Consider the following 26,613-nt stretch of genomic DNA (forward strand, 5'->3'; position numbering starts at 1 on the left):
CAGCAGAATGCGCTTAGTTCAGGAAGCTGCCTAGAAAGATCAGTGATCCATTTTATAGATCAGAACTTTCATTAAAAAACATAAGGATATGGAATAAAACCACAGGTGCAATAAATAATTCGTTGAGGGCAGTTATAACGCGAATCTTCAAATTCATGTCTTGAAACTTGATGGCAAATGTTTCGCAGTACAAGTTCATTAGGTAGTCTGGGGCCAAATTCAGAGCCACTGTGTGCAGCTGCAATCCCCCTGAGTGCAGAACTGGTGTAGGAGCACCCATGGCTCACAGGGGGCAAGGCCAGGAGAGATCATAAACAGTCATCCAGATTACGCCCTGACAGAGGATAAGTTGTGCCTTAAACATCGCCAACGTTTAAAGACTTCTTCAACTTTTTCTTAAAAACTTGTGTAAATGATTTTATAATGTTCTCAGGAAATGTACTGCAGGGCTTTGCAAAAGTTGCCAATTACTTCTTGTCTTGTGAACAGGGAATTTGGAGAACAAGTTTTTTTTTTTCCCTTTCCTGTCTTTTCTTCAATAGCTTTTTTTTTTTTTTTTTTTAAACAAATGTGAGTATTCCTTTGCTCGTTGCTTCTACAGACTAAACAAACCAAATACTTTCATTTTTTAACACACAAAATGATGTTGTCTAGCCCTCTCATCTTACTTGTCTCTCTCCACTGGATTCTTTCCATTTAGCCCCCAGCCTGCTTGAAGTGTGATGCCTGAAACTGGATATAGTATTCCAGCTTAGAGCTTATTAGGCCTAATTAGAGGAAAAGGTTATTTCATGTGCATTTAATGGGGAACTCTTATTTATTCACTCTAGTATGAGATCTGCTTTCTCACCAAAACATGACATTATTGACCCATGACTAGCCTACCACTCACTGGAATCTACACTTCTTCCTCAGAGTTACCTCCACTTCCAGATCTCCCCCACCCTGTTACCTAAGATGGATAATCCAAACTATTTTATTTATCAAATAACATCAAATTGTTTAAGTAAAAGCCCTACTTACTGCATCCTCCTAGATGACAGTGAATTGCTAACAACAACCCTAAGCACCAATCACACTCATATATCCATTTAGGATATGCTGCCTGCATTGGGTATGAAAACGTAAAAAACAACCTTTCCCAAAAGCCCCTTACCAAAATCAAGACATGTCACCTTTGCAGCTTTTCTGTTCACAAACCAGTTGTTCTGTCACAGAAGGAGCTATCTGATAGGATTTCTCTCACATGATATTTCCCTTTTTCTCTGAAATTGTGTGAAAAAAGGAGGACTCTGGGACTGAAAAACAGGTATAGGAACTATTTTCCCTCAGAATGAGCAGTAAAAATAACTGATTATTTTGATTTGTGAAAATCTTCAGTATAATAAAAAGCTATGAAGATGACAGCAACAACTTCAAACCAGTTCTAACTTTCAGAGTTTGTTCAGTTATGTCACAGTAACGCTTGCATTTCTGAAAATACATTTTTAACAAAAATGTTTTAAGAAGGACAGACTTATTTTATGAAAAGCTTGAGAAATCTCTGTACTTTATAAGGCATCATAGATTCAGGTTAAACTTAATACAACTCCACGTCTTCCTCCAGTCTACTGCAGCTATTGCCTTCTGTTGTTAATAGTTAAAAGCTCACTCTTACTAAGAGATGCTTCAGTCATACATCCATATGACTCCTTCACATACTCCTTCACACCAGCTCAATTTTTAGATCTTTGCTGAGACCACAGTAGCTCCTAGGTGCCTATAAGCTAATATAACTATCCTAAATTAAAGGCCCAATTATTAGTTCAATATATTGGTGCCATATGAGTCCTCCTCATCTTAGCCATAAACTGGTCCATGTTACCTTACACATCAAACAAGCCAAGGGACTGTGCAGTTGTCCTTATCCAATTATACTTCCTTTGTCTCCTTTAACAGAAATACTTTCTTCTTCCAGATAAACACACCACATCTAGATTAAGACCCTGAATTAAAAAACAATGAAAATAGACCTTTGTTTTTCATTACACTTGGGTGAATTCTGGATCAGTCCAATGGTGAACAAAATTATCTCCCTGCCCACCACATTTTATTGAAAACACTCCTGTCCCACATGGTCTGACAGAGCATATATTTTTATGCACAGGTTACGTTATACAAATGATACATAAGATTAGGGATAGTCACCTGCTGAACTAAGTTCTCATAAAACATATTAACGCCATCCCACTAGACAACTGCTTAAACAGAAAGATCCAGGATTCACAAACTTGATGGAGATCTCGTAACAAAACCACTAAACATCACAGCTGTAATATACTCATCCAAATCACTGAATTTCATCAGTCAGATTTTTAATATTGTACTTGTTGATGTTACAAATAAAATACAACTTAAATATTTTATTTATAAATTTTTCACATTTCCATGTAAAACCAGCAGTAGGTTTAAAGTAAAAAGAGCTTTGTGGAAGCAACAGCTTTTTCTTTAATAAGATTCTGATTTTATAAGAATAATGTGTAAACATACACATACATGATTTCCTTTTGTACACAACTGTGTAGATTAGTTGATACAAATATAATTTATTATAGAAACATTTTTGTTTTTGATTTTGCTACATGCAGTTCTATGCTGGCATCATATATTTGTTGATTAATCTTTCAAAGAGTAAGATGTACGCATTTTGCATTCTATCCCCAGTATGTCCATTGTCAGCAGTGGACCTCATGTTCAGAGAATCGAATTCACAGTGTCAGCAATCTAAAATTAAACTTCAATACAAGATTATAAATAATCAAAAATGAATGTGTCGTTTTCATGTCATAATTGCCAGATGCTCAAAGGCCAAGATCCAAGCCAACAAAAACCAGTGACAGTTTTCCCATTGACTTAGCTGGAATTCACCTGTAGTGAATCACTACAGACTCTCGTTTTAGTTCTTCAGTTTTATCACAATGTGAAGAGTTAAAAAGTGCATCATATCACAGCTTCAGTGTGAGAAGTAAAGCCTCTAAGTCTTTCTGGGCCTCTTTGTCCTGAAACAAACAGATAATCATGCATCAACTTAAATAGGATAAATCCCTTGATTTGCTAATACGTGCCTATCCACATTTCTTTACTAACAACAGACATAACACACAACTGTAATAGCCACAGAATGTACAAGACGGCATAGTAAGTTAATTTGTCAGTGATTGCAAAAATAAAGCATGAAGTAAAAACAAGAGCCAGATGGCAGCCCTCCTTTTACAGCTCTGTTAAAGCACTTAAAATGTTAGCCCCAAATATCCTTCTCAGCAGACAAGTAAGCCTTTCAGCCTAGGCCATAACTTTTATTGGTGTACCTTGCATAAAGTACCACCTTGCCATACATTTTATGCAAGCTTGCAACCTGACTGTGCAGTTTTTCTAAGGGTACTTCTGTGATGTTTGCTAATGATTTAATATCCAATTAACAAGGAAACACTGGGAAATGCAATTAACAACAAAGGTTAGATAGTGGCTTCAGTGTATAAAGCCACACCTACCTGTACTCACCACCATGGATTGACTACAGCCTCAGTACCGTCCAGACTGGTGTTGGTGGGCTCTACCTATGCTACTGGTCTCACAGAAGAGTGGAGCCAGTCAGTGAGCAAGAGGCAAATGATCTGCTGTGGTCAGAGCCAATACTATATTATATCTCCTATGACAGAAGGGAAAGGCTCCTTTTAGCCTGACGAGTAAATGCAGTTTGCACGGGGCTGTAAACCAAGCCCAGCCCACAGAACTCTTTCAAAGGTAACCAGTAACATACATTTTGGCTATTCCATATATAACCAGTTAGGAAAGGAGCACATGCAGTACATAAAACTCCATTATTCTACTCATTTTTGAAGCGTCCCCTGGGTATAATCCACTTGCTCTGTTTGCTGCTGCAAAACTTGCAAAATACACCTTGGCTTTAAGTCCACGTTTCTAAAAATTCAGCACCTCATACCTCCAGACTGGTAAGGGTGCAACCACCCAATATATGCACCCATGTGCATTCAGAAGTGCAAAGCCAAAAGCACACGCACATCACAAATTTTGTGCAAGTATTTCTAATGATGGAGACCAGTATTCCTTTCCCAGATAACGCCACAGGCAATTCTGAAAGAAAATACTTCTGACAGACAGCGAAGTAATCACTGAATTTCAGGATCACTTCATTATCCAATCAACCAAAGAGCTGAAACAAAATACTGGACATTTTAAAATACATTTTACGGGTGAAGAAATCCCTGCTTCTCTTTATTTTGGTTAGTTGTCCATAATGTCATGGAGGAACAGAGAAGAATATTGAGATGATAAAAACCATATGCCAGACACGTCAAAATACATTATATTATTGGTCTGGATTAAGGCATTAATACATTAGCTGGATGCTTCTCTTGGAGTCATTGCCTTGCTCCCACTGGCAACAATAGGCTAAACTATCTGCCTAATCATTTATCAGAGGCCTTAGAAGGCACACACTGCAAAGCCAGTAAGCTCTTGCCAAAATACTCTAACAGAAGGAAACATCATGCTGAATTCAGCACCCCTTAAATTCCACATCACTACAGGCTGCCTGGAGCACCAGCCCACGGCTTTCAATAAAAACTGGGAAACTCAAGATCTGTACCAATACGTTCATTAATTTAAGGAAAATACACTCTTCTGTACTCACCATAGTCAACTTGTGAAAATTATGCCAAACTCCATTAAACAAAAAAGTAAAATGCCACATACTGTCCCATGTTATTCAGAAAATGGTTTCATTGTATCTGGTCCTACCCTTTTTTTACACTTTTCTAAGCCAAAAATAATGATGATGCAGTTTCTCTCGTATCTGAACAGTGTCCAGCATTTCATGGGTTGACAGATTTCTTTACTCATTTTTCATGATACAGATTTTTAAAATACAGCTCCAAGCAATCACGTATAGTTGCCCAATATAGTCCTTCGCTTCTAAGTAGAGAAACAAGGAGCTCTATTGAGTTGCAAGGTCCCAAAACCATTGAGCAATCCTTCCTGAATCTTCCTCTGAGCTTAGGACAAAGAATGAAGCAAAACTGTGACTGTTCTAAAAACTAATTGGAGAAGAAACTGCAAACGTGCAAAACTCTCTACTCTGGGTTGCCAGTTCTAAACAAGACTGTATCAGGAACAAGAAGTATAATCGTTACAAACTATTTAATGGACTGTGTTAATCGAGCCACTGGCTTTCAGTCAATAATAATAATCCAGATGGCAAAAGCATTTTAAAAATCAGTAATGGCATTAAAAGCAAAGCTGAGAATGGTCAGTGAAGGGAACAATTCCTTGGTCCTTGCAGACCAAGAGTTATGTCACACCAGAAGGAGAGAGAAGCCCAGAACGCTGTTCATTGAGCCTGTCTCCAGTCTTAAGGATGAAAACTTCATTAATGTCCAAGCCCTTACAGTTAATTGGAACAAAGCCTTAAGTCCTATATTCGGACAGTTTTTTCTCTTTGATTTCCGGGTCTGTGGCTTTCTAAAAATGAACAATTTTTGTTTGTTTTTATTTTTATTTTTTTCCAAAGACAGGCAGGCTTTGATCTCCCTCTAGAGTGCAGCAGGAAAAGAAAGAGGTGCAAGGCATGAGGAATGCAATGTATTTTGCGTCAGTCCCATTTGTTCCCCCTGAGGCTTAGTTCAGCGTTCACTGAATACCCAGCCGTTTTCAACCTTGACTTTTTACTGTCAAGGCTTACATTTATTAAACACTTCTCATATCATTTCCAGAGTTGAACATGAGTTCAAATGTTTTGCTAACTGCTACACGAAGGGTATTTGGAGTTACAGGGTCAGTGACTGCATTTTCCCCTTTTCCTCTTCAGTTGCCATTCTTTTCAGTTTCATCATTCACAGGGGATATGCACAGGAAAAAAAGACCTGGGAGGCCTGGGGCTGAACAAGGGAAGAGAGGGAGTTGAAAACAAGAGCAAGACAGAGATAGCTGGCGGGAAGAAGGGAATGTTGGCTTAACTGGATATAGCCCACATTTTTACAGTTAATTTCTGCTAAAAATTAAAAGATATATCAATAAGCATATACACAGACATAAATGTGCATATAAAACTTAAAAAGCAATTAGAACTGAGACAGATAGATAACGATTTTACCTTCCATCTCAGCTAATTATTTCCTTATGCACTAAGCACACTCAACCCAGGCACTACACGTGTGCACTTGTCGACAAAGTCCCAACTGTCAACGGAGAGCAGACAGACCCCCATGACCACCGACAAAATGGTAATTCCAGCCAACTACAACATAACTGCGCAACCAGAGCCAAATCCCGAGCTGACGTGCATCCTTGTAGGGTTTCACTGAAGTCAGTGTGGCTGCATGCTATGTTAAATGTGAGGGCTGCGAGGGTGGTCCAAAGCTGTGCTCTGATATGTGGTAAAAGAAAGGAGGTGCTGAGAGCCACCCCTGCTTTCGGGTACAGCTGTATCATTCTTTCACAGCTCCAGGAAAAACCCTGGGCTGTAACAAAAAAGGCTCCCAAACATGCATAAGGATTGTTAATTAGAGAGCAATAGCTCTTGTGGACTATATAACTCGTATAAAGCTATATGCTAACCATTCCCAATGTCATGATAGATTCTCACATATGGTGTGACTGTAGTAGGTGTTTGTTTGCACACCAAGGCATAATGCTGTTTTTTTTTTCCCTTAGATATTTCAGTAAACCAATGCAATCATTCACTTGCAACTTTCTGTATGACTGCTGTACATCACAAGTCAGGGTGCTTTATGTTCTTTCATATTTTTAGTATCTTCCTCTGGGAATGAACTGTAACTTCTCAAGGCTCCTAGGATCAAGGTAAGCACAGCTTTAAAATATGTAGTTGACAATAATTCAACATGTTCTGATCATACTTCGAGCAGACAGGAAAAGACCCTTTCACACCCAGATGACTGGGCCTGAATAGTTCAGCTAGTTCTAGGACTGCTGTTGAAAAATTACAAAATGGCAAATTTCAATTCAGAATAATTGTTAACTGTGTAAAAATTTTATCCACCAGCAGATTCTTTTTTAATTTACAAGACCAGGTTGCACCCATACTCTGGTTTCCTTTAATTATTGTACGGAGCTTTTGGTGTTCAAGACATTCCCCCTCTCTCCAGCTGCTGCCCCACCACCGTGGGACCTACCGCCCTTCCTCCTAAGCAGTCATGGCTGAAATGGCTGGGACACACTCAGGCCCAGTTACAGCCCTTTCAGACGGATGCCTGTTGAGGCTCTCCCTCCACCCTGTCTATTGGCTCCGAGACAACATACTTTAAACTCCTGGAAGCTTGACGTCCCTCAGCCACTCTTCAAAACCAGGAAAGTAACTGCACATCTCTTCATCCCGCAATGCCTCCGAGAATCCTCCTCTGCAAGTACTCCTCCTGCACCGCCAGCACGAGACACGCTCCGTGCTCTGAGGAGCTGACCTCCGAGCACTCTTGCTGTACTAACAGCTGTGCTAAAACTGTGCTGCCTTTGGCAGGATTTTGCCTCCAATACTGTGTGATAAACTAGTCAATTTAACCACAAATTATAATACGCTCGGTATTTATCAATGCAGGCTTTCTTCCTATGTATGAAAATACTACAGCACAAAAAAATATCTTCAGCATTTTGGGAGATTGTTTTTGGAGGGGGGATAAAGTATAAGCAGACAACACAAACAAACCTTTTAGCAAGAACTTCAAAAAGATGCAGATTGCAAATCAGTCTGATCACTAAGAGAAAAATAGACTGATAAAATAATTTACAGTAAAGGAGGTCTCAACTTCTTTAAGCTGATCTTTTACAAATGTCTCATTTTTAGCAGCATTTTACAGTCTGAAATGTGATCTCTTTGCAATGAGTTTTTAAAAGGACTATTCCCTGAGCTCGAAGCACTCATATTCTGTGTAAACTGAACCACAATTTAAGGAATAGTTTTTAATAGTTTTTTTTTTTTTTTTTTTTTAGCAGTTAGCATAATTTTTGACGAACAGTATATTCACAAGAACCTTTAATTTGGGGTTGATGGTAGCTGTTAGGAAGTTCTTGTTCAACTTCACAAACAGTATTAGCAGGAAAACAATAATCCAAAATTCAACATGAACACGAATATGAATACTTCCATTATTGTGTAAATGAAGCATTATGGACTTCTGCTTTTGGATAACAACGCACGTAAAATCTAAAGGAATTAATATCCTCTGAAGACAATAACATTTTGCACTGAGCAACATGTGTAGTTTGATATATCTTCTAACAGGGGAAAATCAGGAAGATGAAGAGAAAGTTCACAATTTTTACCCTTCTTTTAAAAGCAAATTAAATTTTTCCTCCTTAAAATCTCACTCAAAAGAACTGCAGCAGCTTCAAATGAGATCTATTGGAAATATCACAGCAAGGTCTGCTACACAGAACCAGTCAGTGGTGGCTAGAAGAGACACTTCTTGGTGAATTTGTTCTGGAAAATTCAAGATATTCAAAAGGTCTGTTGTGATGGGAACAACTGATAGAAGCTGAAGTTTATAATCCACCCTCACTTCAATCCCTTTTAAACTCCCATTCTTTTCCTTGCAAACAAAATTCAAAATGTAAATTAATAACCTGGGAAGTTAATTATGATAATGTAAGAAGAAAAAAAAAGTAAGAAAATCTTACAGGCATTATTTCTTCTCAGCAGCTGCATTCTTATTTAAACATTCAGCCACCATTCCTTACCATTATTACATTTACTTCCTTCTCCTCCGCACTGTTTTCCCCAGCTTTTCAAATGTCACTGCGGCTGGAGGCAGATTCCTTACCAACCCTTACACTTCCTGCCATGCTCCAGCTGTAAGAAGTGAATGTCAGAATGATAAAGTTCTGTAATATCTAAATCTCTCTTTCTTGTTACTTTTAACTCTGAATTGCCTTTATTTTTATTCGGAAGGAGCGAGTGATTTTTAAATTAATATTTTTTAGCTCTCAGTGCAAACATTTATTTTGTAGTCTTAGAAGAGCTGAAAACAGAAAATCAGGAAGAAGAAATTTATTGTAATGGAACTACTGCTTTTTAGATTTGTTTTCAAAAAACGTCAGAGAGACCTGAACTTTGAGCTTTTAATGAATTAATCCACTATATCTTTTTCTCTGTTAGGCTGCTAATACCTCTGTGGTGAGCTCACTGGCCCTAAAAGCAGAGTTCTTTCCCAACCCTCAAGCTCACCTCCAGACACAAGAAAAAACAGTAATTTCTTCACATTTATACTTCATAATTCTAAATTTATATGTACATTTTCTACAAGTTCCTCCCCTGAAAATGCCAAGCAATCTTTTATAAACAAGAAATTGGTGTCATCTACCTAGCTCTGTCAAATCACCTTATTCCACTTACGTGAAAAGTACTGTGTGTTTAATCAAGCACAGACACCCATACACTGATTTTCTTTCTGAATATAAGAACATTCATGTTTTCCAATTTAAATTTTATTTTTTCTCCAAATTCAAAAAAAGATATTTTCCCATCACAGTAGTCCACCACATCTGGTTTTGACAGCCCTTTATGTAGCCACACTCAACGAGGCTCTGAGCACATAACAAAATAATGAGTCTCAGTAAGGGTAGTGCGAGTTCGATGAGATAAACAGAGCAGCTGTTACACACTTTGCAATAACTCACAGCAGTGCTAAGCATTAGGATGTCTGTTTTTGAAGGGGTAAATGTTTCCCAGGACCCAGGGGTTATCCACCTGGACAGCAACCAGAGAAAAGCAGGACAATTTCATGTCCCATGCACCTCCAGCTATGTAATACCACTCTACAGTGTGACGGTATTTATGGCCAAGGAAGGACCGTATGATTCATCAGAGGTTTCTGTTTAGAGTAGAGAGGATGGAGAAAGGTCTCTAATGTAGTACTGGAACAGGAGTTTTGTTTCACAGATCTAATTTCTACCAAATCTCTCGTATTCCCTTTCAAAAGAAAAAAAAATCATAGAATGGTTGGCTGAAAATGTGCCAAACTAAGAAAAAAAAAAATCACACTAATATTAGGATGTACAGAAGTCAGCCATTCAATCAGAAGTTGTCTCTACCTTGATTACTTCTTTGGTATCCTTTTTCAAGTTTTTTGTTTGATTGGTTGTTGTTTTTGTTTTGCCTTTTTTTCTTTTTTGTAAGAATTAATTCTGTTTGGAAGCCACTTGAATGAAAAAGATATTCTGTAAGTGGTAGAAAATACACACAGAAAGGCTATTTGGATGTGATACAACATCCAAGACCAAAACCATCTCACTTAGCTTGAAATGTTACATGAAATGAATCCTAGACAAAGTGTCAAAGAAGTACCCTGAGTTAGACCAGCTGAGAATTTGACCTGAGGTTTAAAATGAGCTATGGGCTATTTTACTGATGCCGAGTACCTCTAGTTCCCACTGAAGTCAGCGGAAACTGTGGATGCTCAGAAGCAAAAAATAAAAAAAAAAAAAAAAATTAAACCATTATCTACTATTATTTTTCATAGCTATGCTGCAGGGTGATTTGTATCATGAAATACTACATATTTCCTCAATGTGGCACCATTCCAGCAAGTATGTCTCTCAGTCTACAACTGATTTTATGCCTTTATACATATATGTTTCTCAGAAAAAGTCAACATTTAGAAACAATAAAGGAATTCCCCTGCCTGAAGAAAGAGATGTTTTAAAACTCACATGAGAAACTATGATTATACTTAGGAATGATGGGTTTCACATGACTGTGACAACATCCTATGCTGCTGACAACCTTGAGATCCTGTGCTGTGGCAAACTGAAAGAAATTGTCAAACTGCTGCTGAACTCTGTTTTCTATTTCAGACCACAAACCCTGTCTTTTACAGGGCTGTAGGCAATTCAGTCTCCAGTCATTACAGTCTCTTCCCTCCCTTAAACTAGCCTGACTAAATGTTATTCCTACATACAGCTCCAAGCTCTGAATCATTTCAGTTCCAACGTTTCCCCCAGAATTAACAGTTTTTCTCTAAACAAATGAGATAATATTCTAATTCAAGTGGGATTCACGGTAACAGTTAGCATTCGCAGAGTTTGTGTTCCAGATCTCCATTTTATAGTAATTCCCATGTGTGAGCTTGGTGTTACCTTGTGCTGCTTTAAAAAAAAAAAAAAAGAAAAATTACACATGGTTGCTCCAATACTGTGTTTTCTTGGACCCTTTTTTCTAAACTTAACTCAAAACAGAACAAGCAAACGAGCCAAAGCAGACAAATCTGTGATATCTATAGAATTAGTCAAAACAGAAGAGGACGTTGTCTTCCTGTCTTCTTCAGGTGGACAAAAGATTTTGGGTGCTGCTTGCTGCTGCTTCTTCAGTTCACAAACGAATATAATTCTTTCAACACCACTCTGCTCGCCAGAATACACATGCACCTCAAATTGCTCCCAAATTCCTGCTCTCACCTCTGGCCTGCTGCCACTTCAGAAACGTGATAGGGTGATCCTTTTTGCAGGGACTAACCCCTGTCCCCAGGGTGGCCCACGACACACTGAACTCTGAGGACGGAACCGAGCTCATGTTTAGACTGATGCCATTGGCTTTTAGAGGTAGGATTCACCTCCCATTAACTATGAAGTCTGGAAATCAGGTGTCTCAGGTACGCATCTTACATGTGTCTTCACACCTCGTCTCTCTCAGCCATCAGGGGACAGAGGGAGTCGGGATGAGGCACCTGGAAGCCTCTCTTTCCTCCACTGAGTGTATGGGGAGCCTTAGCAGCTACCTGTTACTTGACACCAAAATTTTGTCCAGCTGCTGTTACCAGAGATGAATACAACTCTATGCTATCTATGTACTTTTCCAAGGAGTCTGATGAACATGCTGAATGACTAAACACACACAGCCTTCTGCCTACCAGAAGTTTCTGCGATACATATGTTTGTTTGAAATAGCTACAGAGTTCATTGCAATAAGACCTGAAGTGTAGTAGGTTAAATACAGAAAAAAAAATTAAATTAAAATGCACGAACACAGTCAAAGCACATATATACAAAACAGGCTGAGTTCAAGCAACTGCAGTTGCATGCGCTCTCTCAAACCATTTCTCCTATGCTTTATGCAGCAAAGGTAGAAAATAACTGATAATTCTGTTAAAACATTCTGTAAAAATAGGCAAGCCGAACGTACATTTCAACGATAGGTAAAGAATAAAGAGTTAAGATATTATTATATTATATCTGCATCAGTATATATTTAAAGAAACAATGAACTTAAGCAATGATTGCTTAATTTATGATTGGTACATACTCTCATTTGGACCAAAAATAAATGCCACCCAGGAGCAGCTGCTGGTGAGGCATGCAGTGGTCTTTCTTCTGAGTGGGAACATTTGACAAACATGTTAGTGCTCCACACACAGAGCTTATTGTCAATCAAAACACAGAGCTATTTAATGGTCTTTTTCCTTAACTTCAAAGAACTAAATGGGATAGGGCCAATTCATCTCTGGAATCACCTCTCTCTCTCTCCCTACCACATCTGCTGTGCTCAAAGGAGGTCCCTTAGGCTGACAAAGCTCAGGTTTGAACTTGTCACGCTCCAGGATGGTAACACTTTTTCAGTCATAGGTCGATAATTATGGAACTTGCTTCTACATGAGATGAGACGGCAAGAGTGAACCTTCTTGCCATGACTTGGTTTACATTCGAGAAATTCAATCACTTAAAATCTCACAAATATCTCTAGAAATTTTGCTCCCATATACTAAAATACTCTAAAGGGTCTAAAAGGGAATCTAACAATCTCTTAAAATTAATTATGTTGCAGCAGATATAACTGAAATAACTGTGCCACTTTAATCACATTGTGGTTGAAGACATAACCAAGTTTGAACAATTCATCCACTTCTGCTGCAGCTAACAACACACAGTGCCCCACAGGCCTCGACACAATCACAAAACAGAGGCTTTCGGGAACAGAAGTAGACATTGTGGGACAAAAATCCCAAGTAATTTCAACTGAGAAAAAGTAGGTCTGAGGCAAAATTTCAGAACAGTAACATGCTCAACGGCTATGGGTTGAATTACAAAGACTGCAATTCAATTTCTGACAGCCTCTGACACGGACTAGTCCCTGACACAGTCCCTCCCTCAAACAAAGATTATTTTTTTCTTTACAGCTGTAGATACGAACAACTGCAATAATCCAACCTAGAGGGGAGGAAAAAGAAAGGTTCTGTGTTCAGAGGAAAAAGTGAAACATTATTACTGACAGTATAATAATGGGTACCAAAGCAGGACAGTGGTCACAAGGGAACAACTTATCACTCTCAATACCCACCTCATTAGTAACAGAGAGAACTGACAGTGCAGAATCACAGTACTTCAGTGCATTGTTTTTCTGGCCAAGATCTTTATAGCACTGAGAAGAAAAAACATTTTGTTTCCAATCAGACCACTGTAAGAATACCAGAGTCTACAAGCTATTAGTTTTAACAGAACTTCGTTACCTTTGCCAAATACACATAATTGTATTTGGAATATCCTGGATGCATTTCTTCTGCCTAAAGAATAAAAAACAGGAAACAAAACAGACATAAAAATTGCATGACGAGATTTACATGGTCCATGTAACATTTTCTGTAATGTACTAAACTTCCTCAAACATCAGAGTGAATCACCCCTACTGTGCACCACAATGTTTAGCACTTCCAAAAAAAATCCCAAGAAAATTAAAAAAACACACTAAACCAGGCACACAAGTTGTTGATATTGTACACAAAAACATTCTGTACTCCTTGGTATCCTTTCTCTAAATGCTTAGTAAAGATACTGGAACATTCTATAGAACATTATTGGATTCATTCATTTACACAATGGGCTAAAAGACACTGCTGTCACTAGATTATTAATAATTATTCCCTCATCAAAGAAATTAACTTGCAACCAACCATTCACATATTGAATAACTGATACTGAACTGTATTCATCAATGTTTTAATTATTTTTCTGCACAGACCTGTATCTTCTAGCTCTGGGTTCACCCTTCTTTTTACATTAACATCTTCTGAAAAATTCAGGTAGTTTGAAAAGTTCAGGATCATCTTCCTTTTAAAACACATCAAGGATGTAAAACCTTGATTGATGAGTACCAATATTACCAATTATCTACTAACCAAGAAGCAGCTTTAAATCAGCAAATAGTTTTGGGGAGAGAAAAATTACATCAGTGAAAACTTACTGTAGCCGCAATTCTTGAACCAAAAAAAATGCTGCTTTCACTCAAACTGTGTAATACTACACAATTGTCTTTTGGAAGGTAATTCAATTTCTGTTGCAGAAGTTGACTTAAAACCACAGCCACTCCGCAGCCCCCCCATGAAACACCCTGAAGCTAAAGTATATATTTCAAATTATTTCTACCATCTTTGAATTTTGACCTTACAGATAAAATCTCTACACTGGGAAGATGGCATTGTATTGTATTCTCCAAAATTCAGAAAATCGTGCCATCTTTAAATAGACACAGAAAGAACATAGAAAATAAACAGTTTTCATAGTGGGGAAAAACATGTTTGTCCTTGGAGAAACTGTCTGAAGTTAATTTTAATGATGGAAGTTTATGCTTTCAGTTCAGTCAAGTGAAAAACTTGTATGTAGCAGGCCCAGAATTTGAAATGACTGATACGAAAGACACTGAAAGACAGCTTCGTTTTAGGCACGTAGTGTTTTCTCATAACTGTGCACTCAAATAGAACAAGGACTTATGTGACATTCTTTTCTACTTCACTGTAAAGGTCTTTCCTCTGTATCATTTCAACCCCACAAACAACGGCTTCTACTGAAATTCAAAGAAGAGACCCAGATAAGAAAAGCCTAAGTGTCACAATGCCAAAGTTTTCCTTGCCTATGTTAACACTGTTGCAAAAGTGGGCAAATAAGTAGTTATCACTAACTTGTTTCAATGGCGTATATAACTAATCTGCATCTATTTTGCATTAAATTCAGTAACTATTAACATAGCAAGCCATTGAAGATTTCTGTAAAACTAAAGGAAGAGAAGTGGTAGCCACTCATCTCTAAACGCTTTTTAAAATAGAGAAGAAAAAAATATTTTATTGTAGAGCTCTGTGGTGTTTAGGAGAACCCTTGATTTATAGCTACAGAACATAATCTGTTGAGCAGACATCTTGACAACAGTCACACACAGCAGCTGGTAAACAGTCACACAGGAAAACTCTTGGCTAGGACCTACCTTAAGAAAATTCTGCAATGCTTCTTCTACTGTTGAAGTTGGTGGAGTCCCAAAGAGAGCAGCAGCTACTTTCTTTTCAAGCCAAGACAACTGAGCTACCTATAATAAAAATATAAAAACATAAATCAAAAGCCCTTATGATTGCTTCCCAATTTCGGAGTGAATACTGTCCTGTGCTGCTGTACTACTTACACAACTTATTTTGCAAACAAGCTTGTAAAGGAATGCTTTATGCTGTTGATTTGCCAACTCAAAGCATAGCCTTTTGGATATTAGATTCCATTAACTCAGAAATGTACACTTCAAGAAATACAAAACATCAACATCACTGATATGAGAGTATTCCAATGTATGAATTTTAAAGTACAGTTTAGGTATCATAAGACCATGCTATTTTTCTAAGGCTAGAAATAGTGCTTTAAACCTGTTAAGGTTTTCACGGCAGACAGCTTAGCATGGTAGTCCATGTACTGCCTGCTTTTCAACATTATGAAAAGTTGCTGCTACAGTCAAAATGCCAGTGCTTTTGGCCCTCGTAAAACAAATTCACTTACTATGCAGAAGCTGGTCACAATCATTGTAAAGAAAAAGGTTTCATTTTTTCCTAACAAATAACATTTGCCAAAGGCTTCGTCTCTTTTCAGGAAGACAGGCTGCTATGAAAAGGACTTTAAGGTACTGTCACATTGCCACATAATGTACATGACTTCTTCCCTTACATATATTGACAGCTAACAGAAATTGCTCTGGTTATTGCCACAGAATACTTGGCTCCATCACCTAACACAGCAGAACACACCTCACGTCTCTAATGAAGGACAGAGCTGGGAGGGAATGCGGTGCGAGACTGGAGCCTGTTGAAATGGAGAAGCCACACTCATTTGGCCACATCTACTACATCTGTAAAGAAAACTCAGAACTTGATTTCTTCATGTCAGTATTTATTTGAACCACGGCCCTGATGGCTCCTGTCACCAAGTATGTCTGAGTTAAAAAATAGTAAAAACATGAAGGTTCTGTGTTTTACCAGCAACTTCCAGCATGATCTGTGCAACACAGAGAAGGGAGACGTAGCCAAGAAAGAGAGCCTCTCACTGGAGAGCCAAGAGGTGAAATAAGAGTCATCACATCTACAGACATCTCTGTTTCAGAGGCAGAGGTGATTCAAATAACACAGTTGAGCATTGAGCTCATGTCTGTTCTACTGCTGTTAAAACCAAAATGGTTTTGGACAGCTTCAGACTATTCCTGCCTCATTCTCTGGCTTCCCAGTCTCTCCTTAGGGCTGTTGCTGCTTCCCCCTACCCTCTTGTGCTGAACTCAGCAATAATGTATTAGGTTACAGTTAATTATGGTAAACTATCAGAATCCATTGGCACCATAACACAAAGCTATCCACAGCCATCAGCCAGAATGCTTCTCTTTTAAACAGGCATCAATCTCTATGCATTTCTTGTTGCAAAGTGCCCTAAAAATACCACTGCAAAGAGTACAAATACAGGCCAGCAAGAAAAATGCACAGGACCAGGTTTTCTTGCTGGCCTCAATGACTCAAGGTACATAAGAGCAACTCTGCTTGGAGACAGAAAGCATCCCGGCCAAGTTTTTCTGGTTGTTTGCTAGGGTTCAACACCTTATTCGTTAAATGCCATCAGTAAGTCTTTCACGCAAAACCATCAAAAACGATCTTCCAGAGAGAGTAATAAAAAGCGTTCTTCATTCTCTCTCTCATCTCCCACTCTTGAAGCACCTTCTAAGAGAATGAAGTGCAGAATTTTATTTATTTATTTTTGAAAAGCTCTCTGGTAATCTTCAAGTTCTTGTTCATAGAAACAACAAGATGTTTTCCCCCGTCCTGCACTGCTTTAACACTCTGTTATAAACTGCAGCATCCTGGTTAAAACTTCAAATTGGATGTACGCATACAGCTCCCTCACACTCTTCACTTTCCTAGCTGCTCTCTAGTTTCTAAGACATATGCTGTGAAAGACGTCAAAAGGATTCGTGCAAACATATCGTTTTCTTTTGCTGCAGCATTCTTCATTCTCTTCGAAGAGGAAGGGGGTTTCTTTATTTGTAGGTCCATCTCATCATAGAGTAAGCTTACAGGAGAATGATAAGAAGGAAATAATAAAGGGAATCCATAGGCTTACACTGTTCTCTGCAAGACCACCCAGCACCCCAAGGGTATACATACAGTGCGCAGATACAATTACCACACACGTGTCTGCTGTTCTGCAATAATGAGGGAACAAAATTGCAGTTTTTCCATGTAGAGTTATAATTACCTATTGAAAACACAAGTCCTTCCTGGCAGTTGTTTTATTTTCTTGCAAGATTTAATCAGAACTGATTTACTGAGGTTTTAGTCCTTATTTTGTCTGGCTTGGGTGCTGCTTTGCACTATTCAAACTTTTTAAAAGAAAATACACTCGGCCATTTTTATATTACAAACCCAACCAATCTAAAGCAATGTTTAAAAACAGAACACACGTATGGACAATAGCGATTTATCTTCAATGCACAGTGGATTCAATCCTATACTTTATGACTATTACACAGATAGACTGATGGTTCTGTAATGCTTCCAACTTGTCTTCCATACTTAAAGTATTCCAACTTGTAATCCACTGGCTTGATGAACTCATTGCAGCTAACTATCGCCATCTGTAAACGGTCCAGGTTCCTTGCACAGACCATAGGGACAGTGGCATTTCTAGTGGGCCATTGCTCTTATTTCACCTATGACGGTCCTGGATGAACACTCCTCTCTTTCCCTTCTTTCTTCCCCTTAACTACAAAAGGAGCATAGACAATTGTACCTTGTGGATGGCTAAAGACAAGTGAGATGAATCCCATCACAACAGCCTAACCACACCCCTCTTGTGTTAGCCTGCACCCCCATACGACTGAGGTGGGAATAGAGCTGTTTTATGCAAGACACAAAATTGTGTCCTGGAGCAATAATGATGAACAGGAAACGATACCCTGCCCCTAAACACACAAAAGCACTGTTTTTAATTTGAAATAACTTTATTACAGTAAATCTTTTATGCCATGTTTAGCAAAATGGAAACGTTATTCCTAGCACACCAACTAACTATATTAAGTGTTCTCTGCGTGTGAACAAGCCCAGGCAGCAGAAACCCTGGTGTCGCATGCTCTAGTGTAGTGAAAATTTAACTTTTACAGTCAAGCTTACCTCAAACAGTGCAAAGCATATCTGAAGGTCCATAGAAAATAAAGTACGAAGAGATTGTTTGGGGTGAGATTGTAACTGTCATCAGCTTGAGCTTCACTTAATGCGTGTCCAGGAGCGGTACAGGACAGCAGAAAGTAATAAGGAAACAGCTAATGCATCAAGTAATGACTAGTATAACTCAAGAAAAAAATCATAGAAGGAAGATTGTCCTTGCCCTACAGATGATTTCCAAACCTTAAGTGAGCTCTGTTTTTTTTTCAGGTTCCCCAAGCATTTTTTTCAGGTTTCCTGACGCGAGTCCCTCCCAAGCAGCCTGAAAATCCACAAAAGCACTGCAAGAACAATTTCCAAAGATCTCCTTTGAATGTACTGGGTCACTCTGAAGAGGAACACTGCTCCCCAGCTGCCATACTGAGGACAGCTAGTCTCACTTGCTCTAGAAGAGGTAAAAAACAAGGGCCTGAGGGACCATCAACCACATCAACCAACTCCCGAACTTCCCTAGAGTTGCAGCAGTGTGGGTCACCACAACAGCCTGGCTGCTGGCAAGGAGGGGAGGCCACTCTTCAGTGTCTCAAAGCTAATGAGATGGCTGGCTTGAAAGACCTCTCCTCATGATCTGTCAAAAGAGCAAGTTCTCATCAGCTTATTCTACCCAAATCTCTAAGACCAGAGAGAAGAAAGGCACCCACAGAGTTAAACTGCAGCTGACTGCAGTACTCTCCAATCAGACCACTCTTTCCACCAAAGTTTAAGGCAGAAAATGTGATTCTCTCCTAAACACTGGGAAAAGAGATAACTAATATGCATTTCTCCTCCATAGGCGTCAACAAAATTCACGTCGACTAGATCATTTAGTGACTGCAGACCGTTTTTCAGTTTTGTCTCCCACTTGGTTTTGATGAGATGCAAACCCTGTCCATTCACAGCTTATCAAATTCCAGGATGTTGGCACCAAGGAAACTAAGCCATTTGGACTGAAAATTCAGCCAGGAGGGACCTGCACCCCTAAAAGATATCCTCCTCCAATGTTTCCTTGCTAATAGCTCTCCGGTGACACTTAACACAATTGTCTTCCATAAAGGAGAATGATTCCATTAATCCAGCTTCAGTAAAATATTAATGGTACTTACTTCATTATCTCCAGAGTTCTTTTTTTTTTTTTTTAATTACAATACATTAGTGTGAAATTATTTAATACAATTTTACAATGTTTTGACTTCTGGAAGAGATTAAATAACTAGAGAGCAGTTTTAAAACACTGGCTTCCAACATAAATATTCTCTTTCTTGCCAGCTGACGAACCTACAGTCTGCACGGGCATTTAGCCATTTATCCAACTTGAATTCCCTCGGCTTTTCACTTTCCAGTAAGAGAAGCAAACTTACAGAGCACACAGACAAAGGAACTGGGTCAATTTGTTCCCCGATGTAACCCAAATAGATTAAATTGGGATACACCAGAGATTAATTCAACACATGGCATGTAACCTACAAAACGAAAATTCCAAGAAATCTAATTTTTAACACCCCACTAACATTTACCAGAGGCTCTGATCCAGTGTCACAAGTATACGCTTACCATCTCGTGTCAGTCCTATAACGGCAAGTAGCCATAAGTCTTAACTAGATATGGACTCAGTTTTTTAAAAGCTACTCTAAACACTAAAGCAATAAATAAAAACAAACACTAAATTCTTAAGGATTATTAGACAATTGCTCACAAAATTCTAAAGAAAGAAATAATTACTATACACTATGCACCATAGATCATTTCACTTCTAATAAATATTTCTTGCCGATCTGGACAGCAAAGGTATCTTTCACTGTCTCTTAACAACAAAAAGCTGCAACTTAAAAGGCTCTAAACACTACTTATTTTAAGTCACATGCGCATCTTGACACATCTTGGTTATGTCATGGAAGGCTGAGGAGAAAAAGTTTACTTCACCATCATTAAAGACATTTTAAATGAAAACTATTTTGAGGCAGTTCTTTTTCCTTGCAATACTAGTATCTCTTACACATACTAAATACTGGTTCGGTTTGCTTGACAGATATTTCAAAGTATTTTAATAACAATTATATGGTATTTAACTTTTCCTACACATTATAGATAACTAAAGATAAGCTGGGAAAAAAAAAAACTACCATTTAGCAGTGTGCATCAGCTCTAGAAAAAGGAATACTTAAGTAACACTTAATAGGGTTCCACAGTTGCCTACTACTGTGGTGTTCTATTATGTTTGCTCAATGCATAAATAGTTGTTGTTTTTTCCCTTCGTCATAACAAAATAAAGAACATGCTTTGTATGGGAGCTACACATGCCTTATTGTATACACAGCAGCTCTTACAGACAGTACTTTGCCCATTATGACATCTATAAAGTGATCTATGAAAATCTTGCCTACCTGATCTTGATATGAGAATTAATTCTCTAACAAAGCAGTGATGATACTCCTTTCAAACCAGCATCTACCTCTTTTGTACAGCTCTGCTGGTTTTATAATGGTAAAAGAAACCAGAAGAACTAACTATATTACATGCATGACAAAACCTCTATTAATGGATCAGCACAGAAATTTACTCACTCAGTCTGCTAAAAATAACGGGAATATCATGAACCTCACTGGGCTAGGACTAAGATCTAACTTCCGTACTTGAGCAAGGTGTCTAAACCCAAACAATGGTCCCGAATAATTACCTCATCCTGCTACTGAAAGCATACAAGTGACAAAAGAGCTGACCACCCTAGAAGTTAAAACAAAATGTTAGTCAGTCCTATACTTGCATTTATCCGTACTACACAAGTCTGCGCTTAGTTCTTCAGGCTACTATTTTGTCAAGGCCAGCAAGAAAGTCACAGAAAGCAAGAACTGAAAATAAGAAAAAAATAAAAATAAAAAAAAATCAGTCTGAAGTATTTCAGTGGCTACATCTGTTTTTCAGTGGCTACATCAGACGTAGTTTCACTTAATACAACGCAGGTCAGGTCACCCCCTAAGGCAAATGCTTATCTGTTGCTTTATTGTTCACCAAGGAAGTTCTGCATAGATGCTGCAAGTGCGGAACATGAATTCATAATGATACAGTGCAACAAACCACATGTAGTCAGTCAGTAAGTGGTGACTGTCACTAACGTGAAATACGATTAAAAGATAGCACAATATTAACAAAATGAGGTATGCTGAGACTACATGTAAAGCTTCCAAATGCAATAGCTCCAGTGTTAAATAAGCCATGAGAAACATCTGGGAGTGTTTGACATAAATGGAAGCTGCAGTCAGTCGTTGGACATCATATGAAAGTGCTTAAGGAATCACTGGTGAGAGATGCTCTTCAAAGGCAGGACAGCATGCATAATATAGGACAATCTTTGGCAACTCACTTTTGCAATGCTAATGCTGACATTGAAGAATACACTGTGATGAAAAGCAAAATAAGCTCTTTGAAAAAGTTGGTGTCATTCTTCGTTCGGATCAACTGAGAAAAAACGTAGTTGCTGAAAGCTTTTTGAAAGTTATATATATGATCTGAAAGAACTGCTGAAAGATTACCTGGCATTAAGGCTTGTTGCAGATAAAGACAAACAAAGTCAGAGGCTGCAACGTTCTAAATAACACGGCAACTCCTCCTTTCCAGTTTGCAGGCACTTCGTAATGACTAGCACTTGAAGTAGCTGGAGGAAAAAGGCAGGGCTGGAATTCACTGTACATCAGCCCTTACTACTCTGAGAGGCCTCCCAACAATCTTTTACAGCCTAGACTACGCAAGAACATTTTCTTCTGACAAGAGATGGTTTATAGCATAAAAGATGAAGTGATAAGGATAGTCATATGAGCCATCAAAGATGTGGGCTTCAGAATAGAGCAACTCTCATATTACAAGCACAAAGCATCATTTTTGCAAAAAAAAAAAAAACAACTGCTAAACTGGCAAACCAGTCTTTTTTTTTTTTTTCATGTGAGTACTTATCACTATGTCATTAATAAAATATTTAAAAGCTCTTGTTGAGTTGGCATAATGAAATTTGTATTTCTTGCAAAACTTTGGTAAACGACAGATTTTATACCTGTATCTTCGTTGTGATGTTCTCTTGAAATTTTACCAAGCCAGTATGGTAGTCCAATAACATCACACACGTGAAAATTAATTCAGGAAATGCATATGCACTGCTTCATTTAGCTCAAAACATCTACTCCAATAAACTCCTACTTTGTGTTAAGTCCCATTACTTCATTTGAAATGCATTATAATTTTTCTGTATATTCAATATGTAAGATATAAAAAAAACTTACTGAATAGCACCATCTTCCATTTAGGTAATATAAAAAAGGATCTTGAGGTTTAAGTTCAATTGCTTTGTCTAGGTGCTCCTATTAAAAAGAAAATCAGTGTCACTTTAGATATTTGCTTGGCAAGTGTGTTTACTTTCTAAGAGATTTGCTGCAGATCATATACAAATTCTGAAGTTTTCTTCTGCTGCAATTATTTTCTAACTTCCTAAATATATTTTAACTAGCAAACCCCTTCCTTATGGAGGAAAACCACAAACAAAATTATTTAACAACTTTGCACACAATGCAACAAGACCACAAATAAACTGCTCAAAACTTCAATCAAAGAGCTCGAAAACTTTTGCCTGAAAAAAGGCAACAACTTAAACTACGTTCTTTTTATTTACAGTTAGTATTAGGGAACTGTCACACACCCGATCAGTGAGAAAGCAACCACTGTCTTTGATAGTTCTTACATGCCAGCACCCATCATTGAAGTCTTTTCCACCCTGTAACGTTACTGCTCCAATGAAATGGTACAGGACACAACAAATTGTTATTATAATGTAAAATTCAGGAAATAAAAGGGTTCTGCTGCAGTGAAACAGTAACAGAAAGCATCTAATATGGTGATTCTTCCAAAACCACTGTCATTACAGGTCATAAATATCTTTATTTCTCTCTTTAATTTACTGAAGAAAGCTCTTACTGCTCAACCTGAGTTTAAAGAAAAAAGAAATATATTATTTCACCCCTAAGTACTATTTGTCTCAAAATAGATCTCTCTTCTAAGGCTTCATTTTTTTCAGATCTCTCCTTTTCTGACTAAGTCAGTCACTAAAATATCTGAGTTATACAGATATGAAAGCCTATTATTCTATCATTTTGTCCACAAACTAATCACATAGGAGCTATGTTTTCATGCTATTATTTTTCCCAAAGCCTTAGCATTGCCAAATGATCCACTTGGATTTCAGAAATTACTTCTGAAGAGCAAAACCTCACTGAAAAGGCAACTAACAACATGATTTCTTTTTAAATCCCATCCTTAAACAACTGCAGCACTTCTCTTTTTTTTTTGTTTGTTTCTTCTTTTTTTGTTTTGTTGTTGTTCATTTGGTTGGTTGGTTTTATTTTTGTCATTTTCCCTTTCTTACCTAGCTAGTTGCAGCAGTTGGAGCTTAGCTAACTTGGCACAGCCTGGATGTAGTTAATGCGACACTCCAAGCCCTACCACGGGCTGGATGTGACGGGGACCTGTCACACATCTGCTGCCTCTCACTGATACCCAGAACGGGGGGACACTGGCTTGGAGGGCAGTGGGGAGAAAGAGCCAGAGCAATACTGAGGACAAGAGGTAGGGAGCACGTGCAACAAAAACTGCTAACTAGAATACACATTTACCTCTGAAAGGACAGTGTTAAAACAAACACAACTTATTAAAGGAGGCATGAAGCATGATTGCAGGACTATGTTAGTTCATCACTTAACAATTTGTATGTTTTGATTTTCTGAACAGAATTGTTACTCCCTTTTCCTCTTCCCTTTCACTACAAACTATAACAGAAATCTTGATGTTCCTCCCAGAATCCTACATCAATTTTTTTTTTGAAAGCATATAATCTGTTTGCATACATAAAAATAACTTCACTTTAACATCGACACCAAAATAAACCTGTGAGTCTGAATTACTGTGTTGGAAAAAATTCTTTGACACTGTATAAGGAAATAATTTAAAGGAATAGCTTAAACAAAACACCAAAAGCCTACAAAAACATACCTTAAAGAGATAACCATTCCTGATTTTGTTTTGAACACTTTCAAACTGAGACATATAGCCACACATAATTGCAAACCTGAGAGGGGAAAAGAAAAACACACACACATACTTTTTGTGATTTAAATAAACCTTTGAATCAAATTACAAAATATTTCAATACCTAGTTCACAGATTAACAACTGTTTTTCTTCCATCTTGACAGCTGGATAGAAGTTTGGCATGAACTGTACATATTCAGGAGCAGACAACAAAATAATACAAAACAAATAATGGAAACAAGAAGCTTAAATGACACTGTCAATGAACTGAAAAAACAGGGATTTTTCCGCCAAAATTTCCAGACAGCACCAGCATTGACAAAAGCTTAACTGGACACATTGTCCTCCAGACTGTGACACTCTGGGAATGTGAACACCATCAGCCACGGTACCTGACCCGGGAAGGCAAATTCTTGAGGCGGGCTCAGCAGCAAGCCACACGAGCCTCAAAAATCATACAGTCATCTTCTACCCTTCTCAAGAATCTCTGTGCATTTCTGAGCCTCTAGCATTCTTTTAATGGTGTCAAAATTATTTAAAAAGCATACAACACATTTTGCTCTTAGAAAACCCCTTCTGTCATTACTAGCTGTATATTGGTAAGGTTGTTTGTTTGTTCTAAATCTCAGAAATTGTGTACTGTGAGCAGAGATAAAAGAAATGCAAGGTCGTTTCTGTTAAAAAATTGTCTAATTGTTAAGCAGGTAAAACTGAAAATATTTTCAGAGATGCCTCTCCATAGAAAGTTATTTTCTAAGCAACACTGTTGATTTATTGATGCTTCATTTCAACTTTTATTGCGTTGTCCTTATTACTTCAATAGCTACAGAAGCTACCGTTCATAAGGCAGCTCTCCCACATATGTCAGTCCCACATTTCTTAGGCCTATATTCATTGCTATTATGATAATTTTACATTTCTGTACAAAACTAAAAGAACCACCTAAGATATATTTAAGCAGTATAAACCAATACAGATGTTTTCTTTTTTTCAGAATTTTACTTTTGTATTAAAAATTTCACAATGTAATATTGAATTAAAACAAAGAATAATCTTAAAAAAGGGGGAAAAAGTTGAAGTACAGAGAAAAACAGGAGAGTTGTGCAAGAAGCTTGTTAAGTTAATGATGCTAACAGAGCCACAATCCATATGGTGCACACAGTTTATAAGCATTACTAAACCTCAGCTTTCTTGAATTTCTTTATATAATGTAATTATTCAAGCTCCAATGAATTCTCATTAAAATGTCACTGTTATCATAACTAATTAAATAATTGTATTACTTACAGTCATACCTAATGTTTTTAATTAAGGTATACCCACACTATAGGTTATCACATTTTCAGTCTGCAAGTGTTTCCAGGTAAGGCATGGAAGTCAGAATAATGAGTAGCTGAATTTGTAAGAGCTCCATACAGCCTGCCAAACACTGCTGAGCAGGATGTAAGTTGTGACCAACAAGCACAGAACAAAACCTAGCTTATGGCAGCACTACTTCTGACGGTTAAATCTGCAAGGGAAGCGTATTTCATATGGGAAAGGGCTGGGAGGGAGAGAAAAAGCAAGGGGGGGGTCAGGAAAGTTCAGGTATTTAGAAAGAGGTGGAAGGCACGGAAACCTTTATTAGGCTTCAGTAACTCAGGCAACGTTTCCCATATTCCCTTTACTCATTAAGTGCTAATCTGATAAACTCAGCATACCATAGCTAAACGGATTGCTGCTACAAAAGAAAACAATGAAAAGCGAACAAGCTAATCCAGCACCTTGCAGTATTTCCCTGTCCGTGCGTGACAAGAAAGAGGGCCTTAGTCTAAACCAGTTCAAAGAAAAACTTCTACTTACAGCTAAAATAGCCAGGAAGGGAAATCCCGATAAAATTTTCAATGAATGAAAAAATAAACTGACCTACTAACTTGAAAGCTTTTTTTTTTTTCCCTCCAAGTTAAAAATGAGAACGTCTTTCTATATTAACTTCCTTTTTGTCTCTATTTTACACTTCTGAACTGGGCTATACAAAAAAGAAATTGGCATAAATCTGTTAATTTGATTTAAAATTTGATGGC

At 37.9% G+C, this 26,613-nt stretch overlaps 1 protein-coding gene across 3 annotated transcripts in view; it reads right to left on the reverse strand.

Moving 5' to 3' along the window:
- Positions 1-565: 565 nt before the first annotated feature.
- Positions 566-26,613, reverse strand: part of RMDN2 (regulator of microtubule dynamics 2) — a 48,423-nt gene continuing 22,375 nt past the window's right edge. Inside the window, exons 6-11 of one of the 3 annotated variants that reach the window (XM_040551568.1) lie at positions 24,513-24,588; positions 22,754-22,831; positions 15,254-15,352; positions 13,509-13,562; positions 13,340-13,420; positions 566-3,038 (exon numbers count right to left, since the gene is read on the reverse strand). In XM_040551568.1, coding sequence (XP_040407502.1) covers positions 2,985-3,038; positions 13,340-13,420; positions 13,509-13,562; positions 15,254-15,352; positions 22,754-22,831; positions 24,513-24,588 — 442 coding nt within the window. In that variant the 3' untranslated portion in view covers positions 566-2,984. Of the gene's footprint in view, positions 3,039-10,197; positions 13,210-13,339; positions 13,421-13,508; positions 13,563-15,253; positions 15,353-21,958; positions 22,135-22,753; positions 22,832-24,512; positions 24,589-26,613 lie in introns of those variants that run through there. The other 2 variants (XM_040551567.1, XM_040551569.1) reach the window with 2 other exon arrangements.

The sequence above is a fragment of the Cygnus olor genome, chromosome 3, assembly GCF_009769625.2.
Source record: "Cygnus olor isolate bCygOlo1 chromosome 3, bCygOlo1.pri.v2, whole genome shotgun sequence".
NCBI lineage: Eukaryota > Metazoa > Chordata > Aves > Anseriformes > Anatidae > Cygnus > Cygnus olor.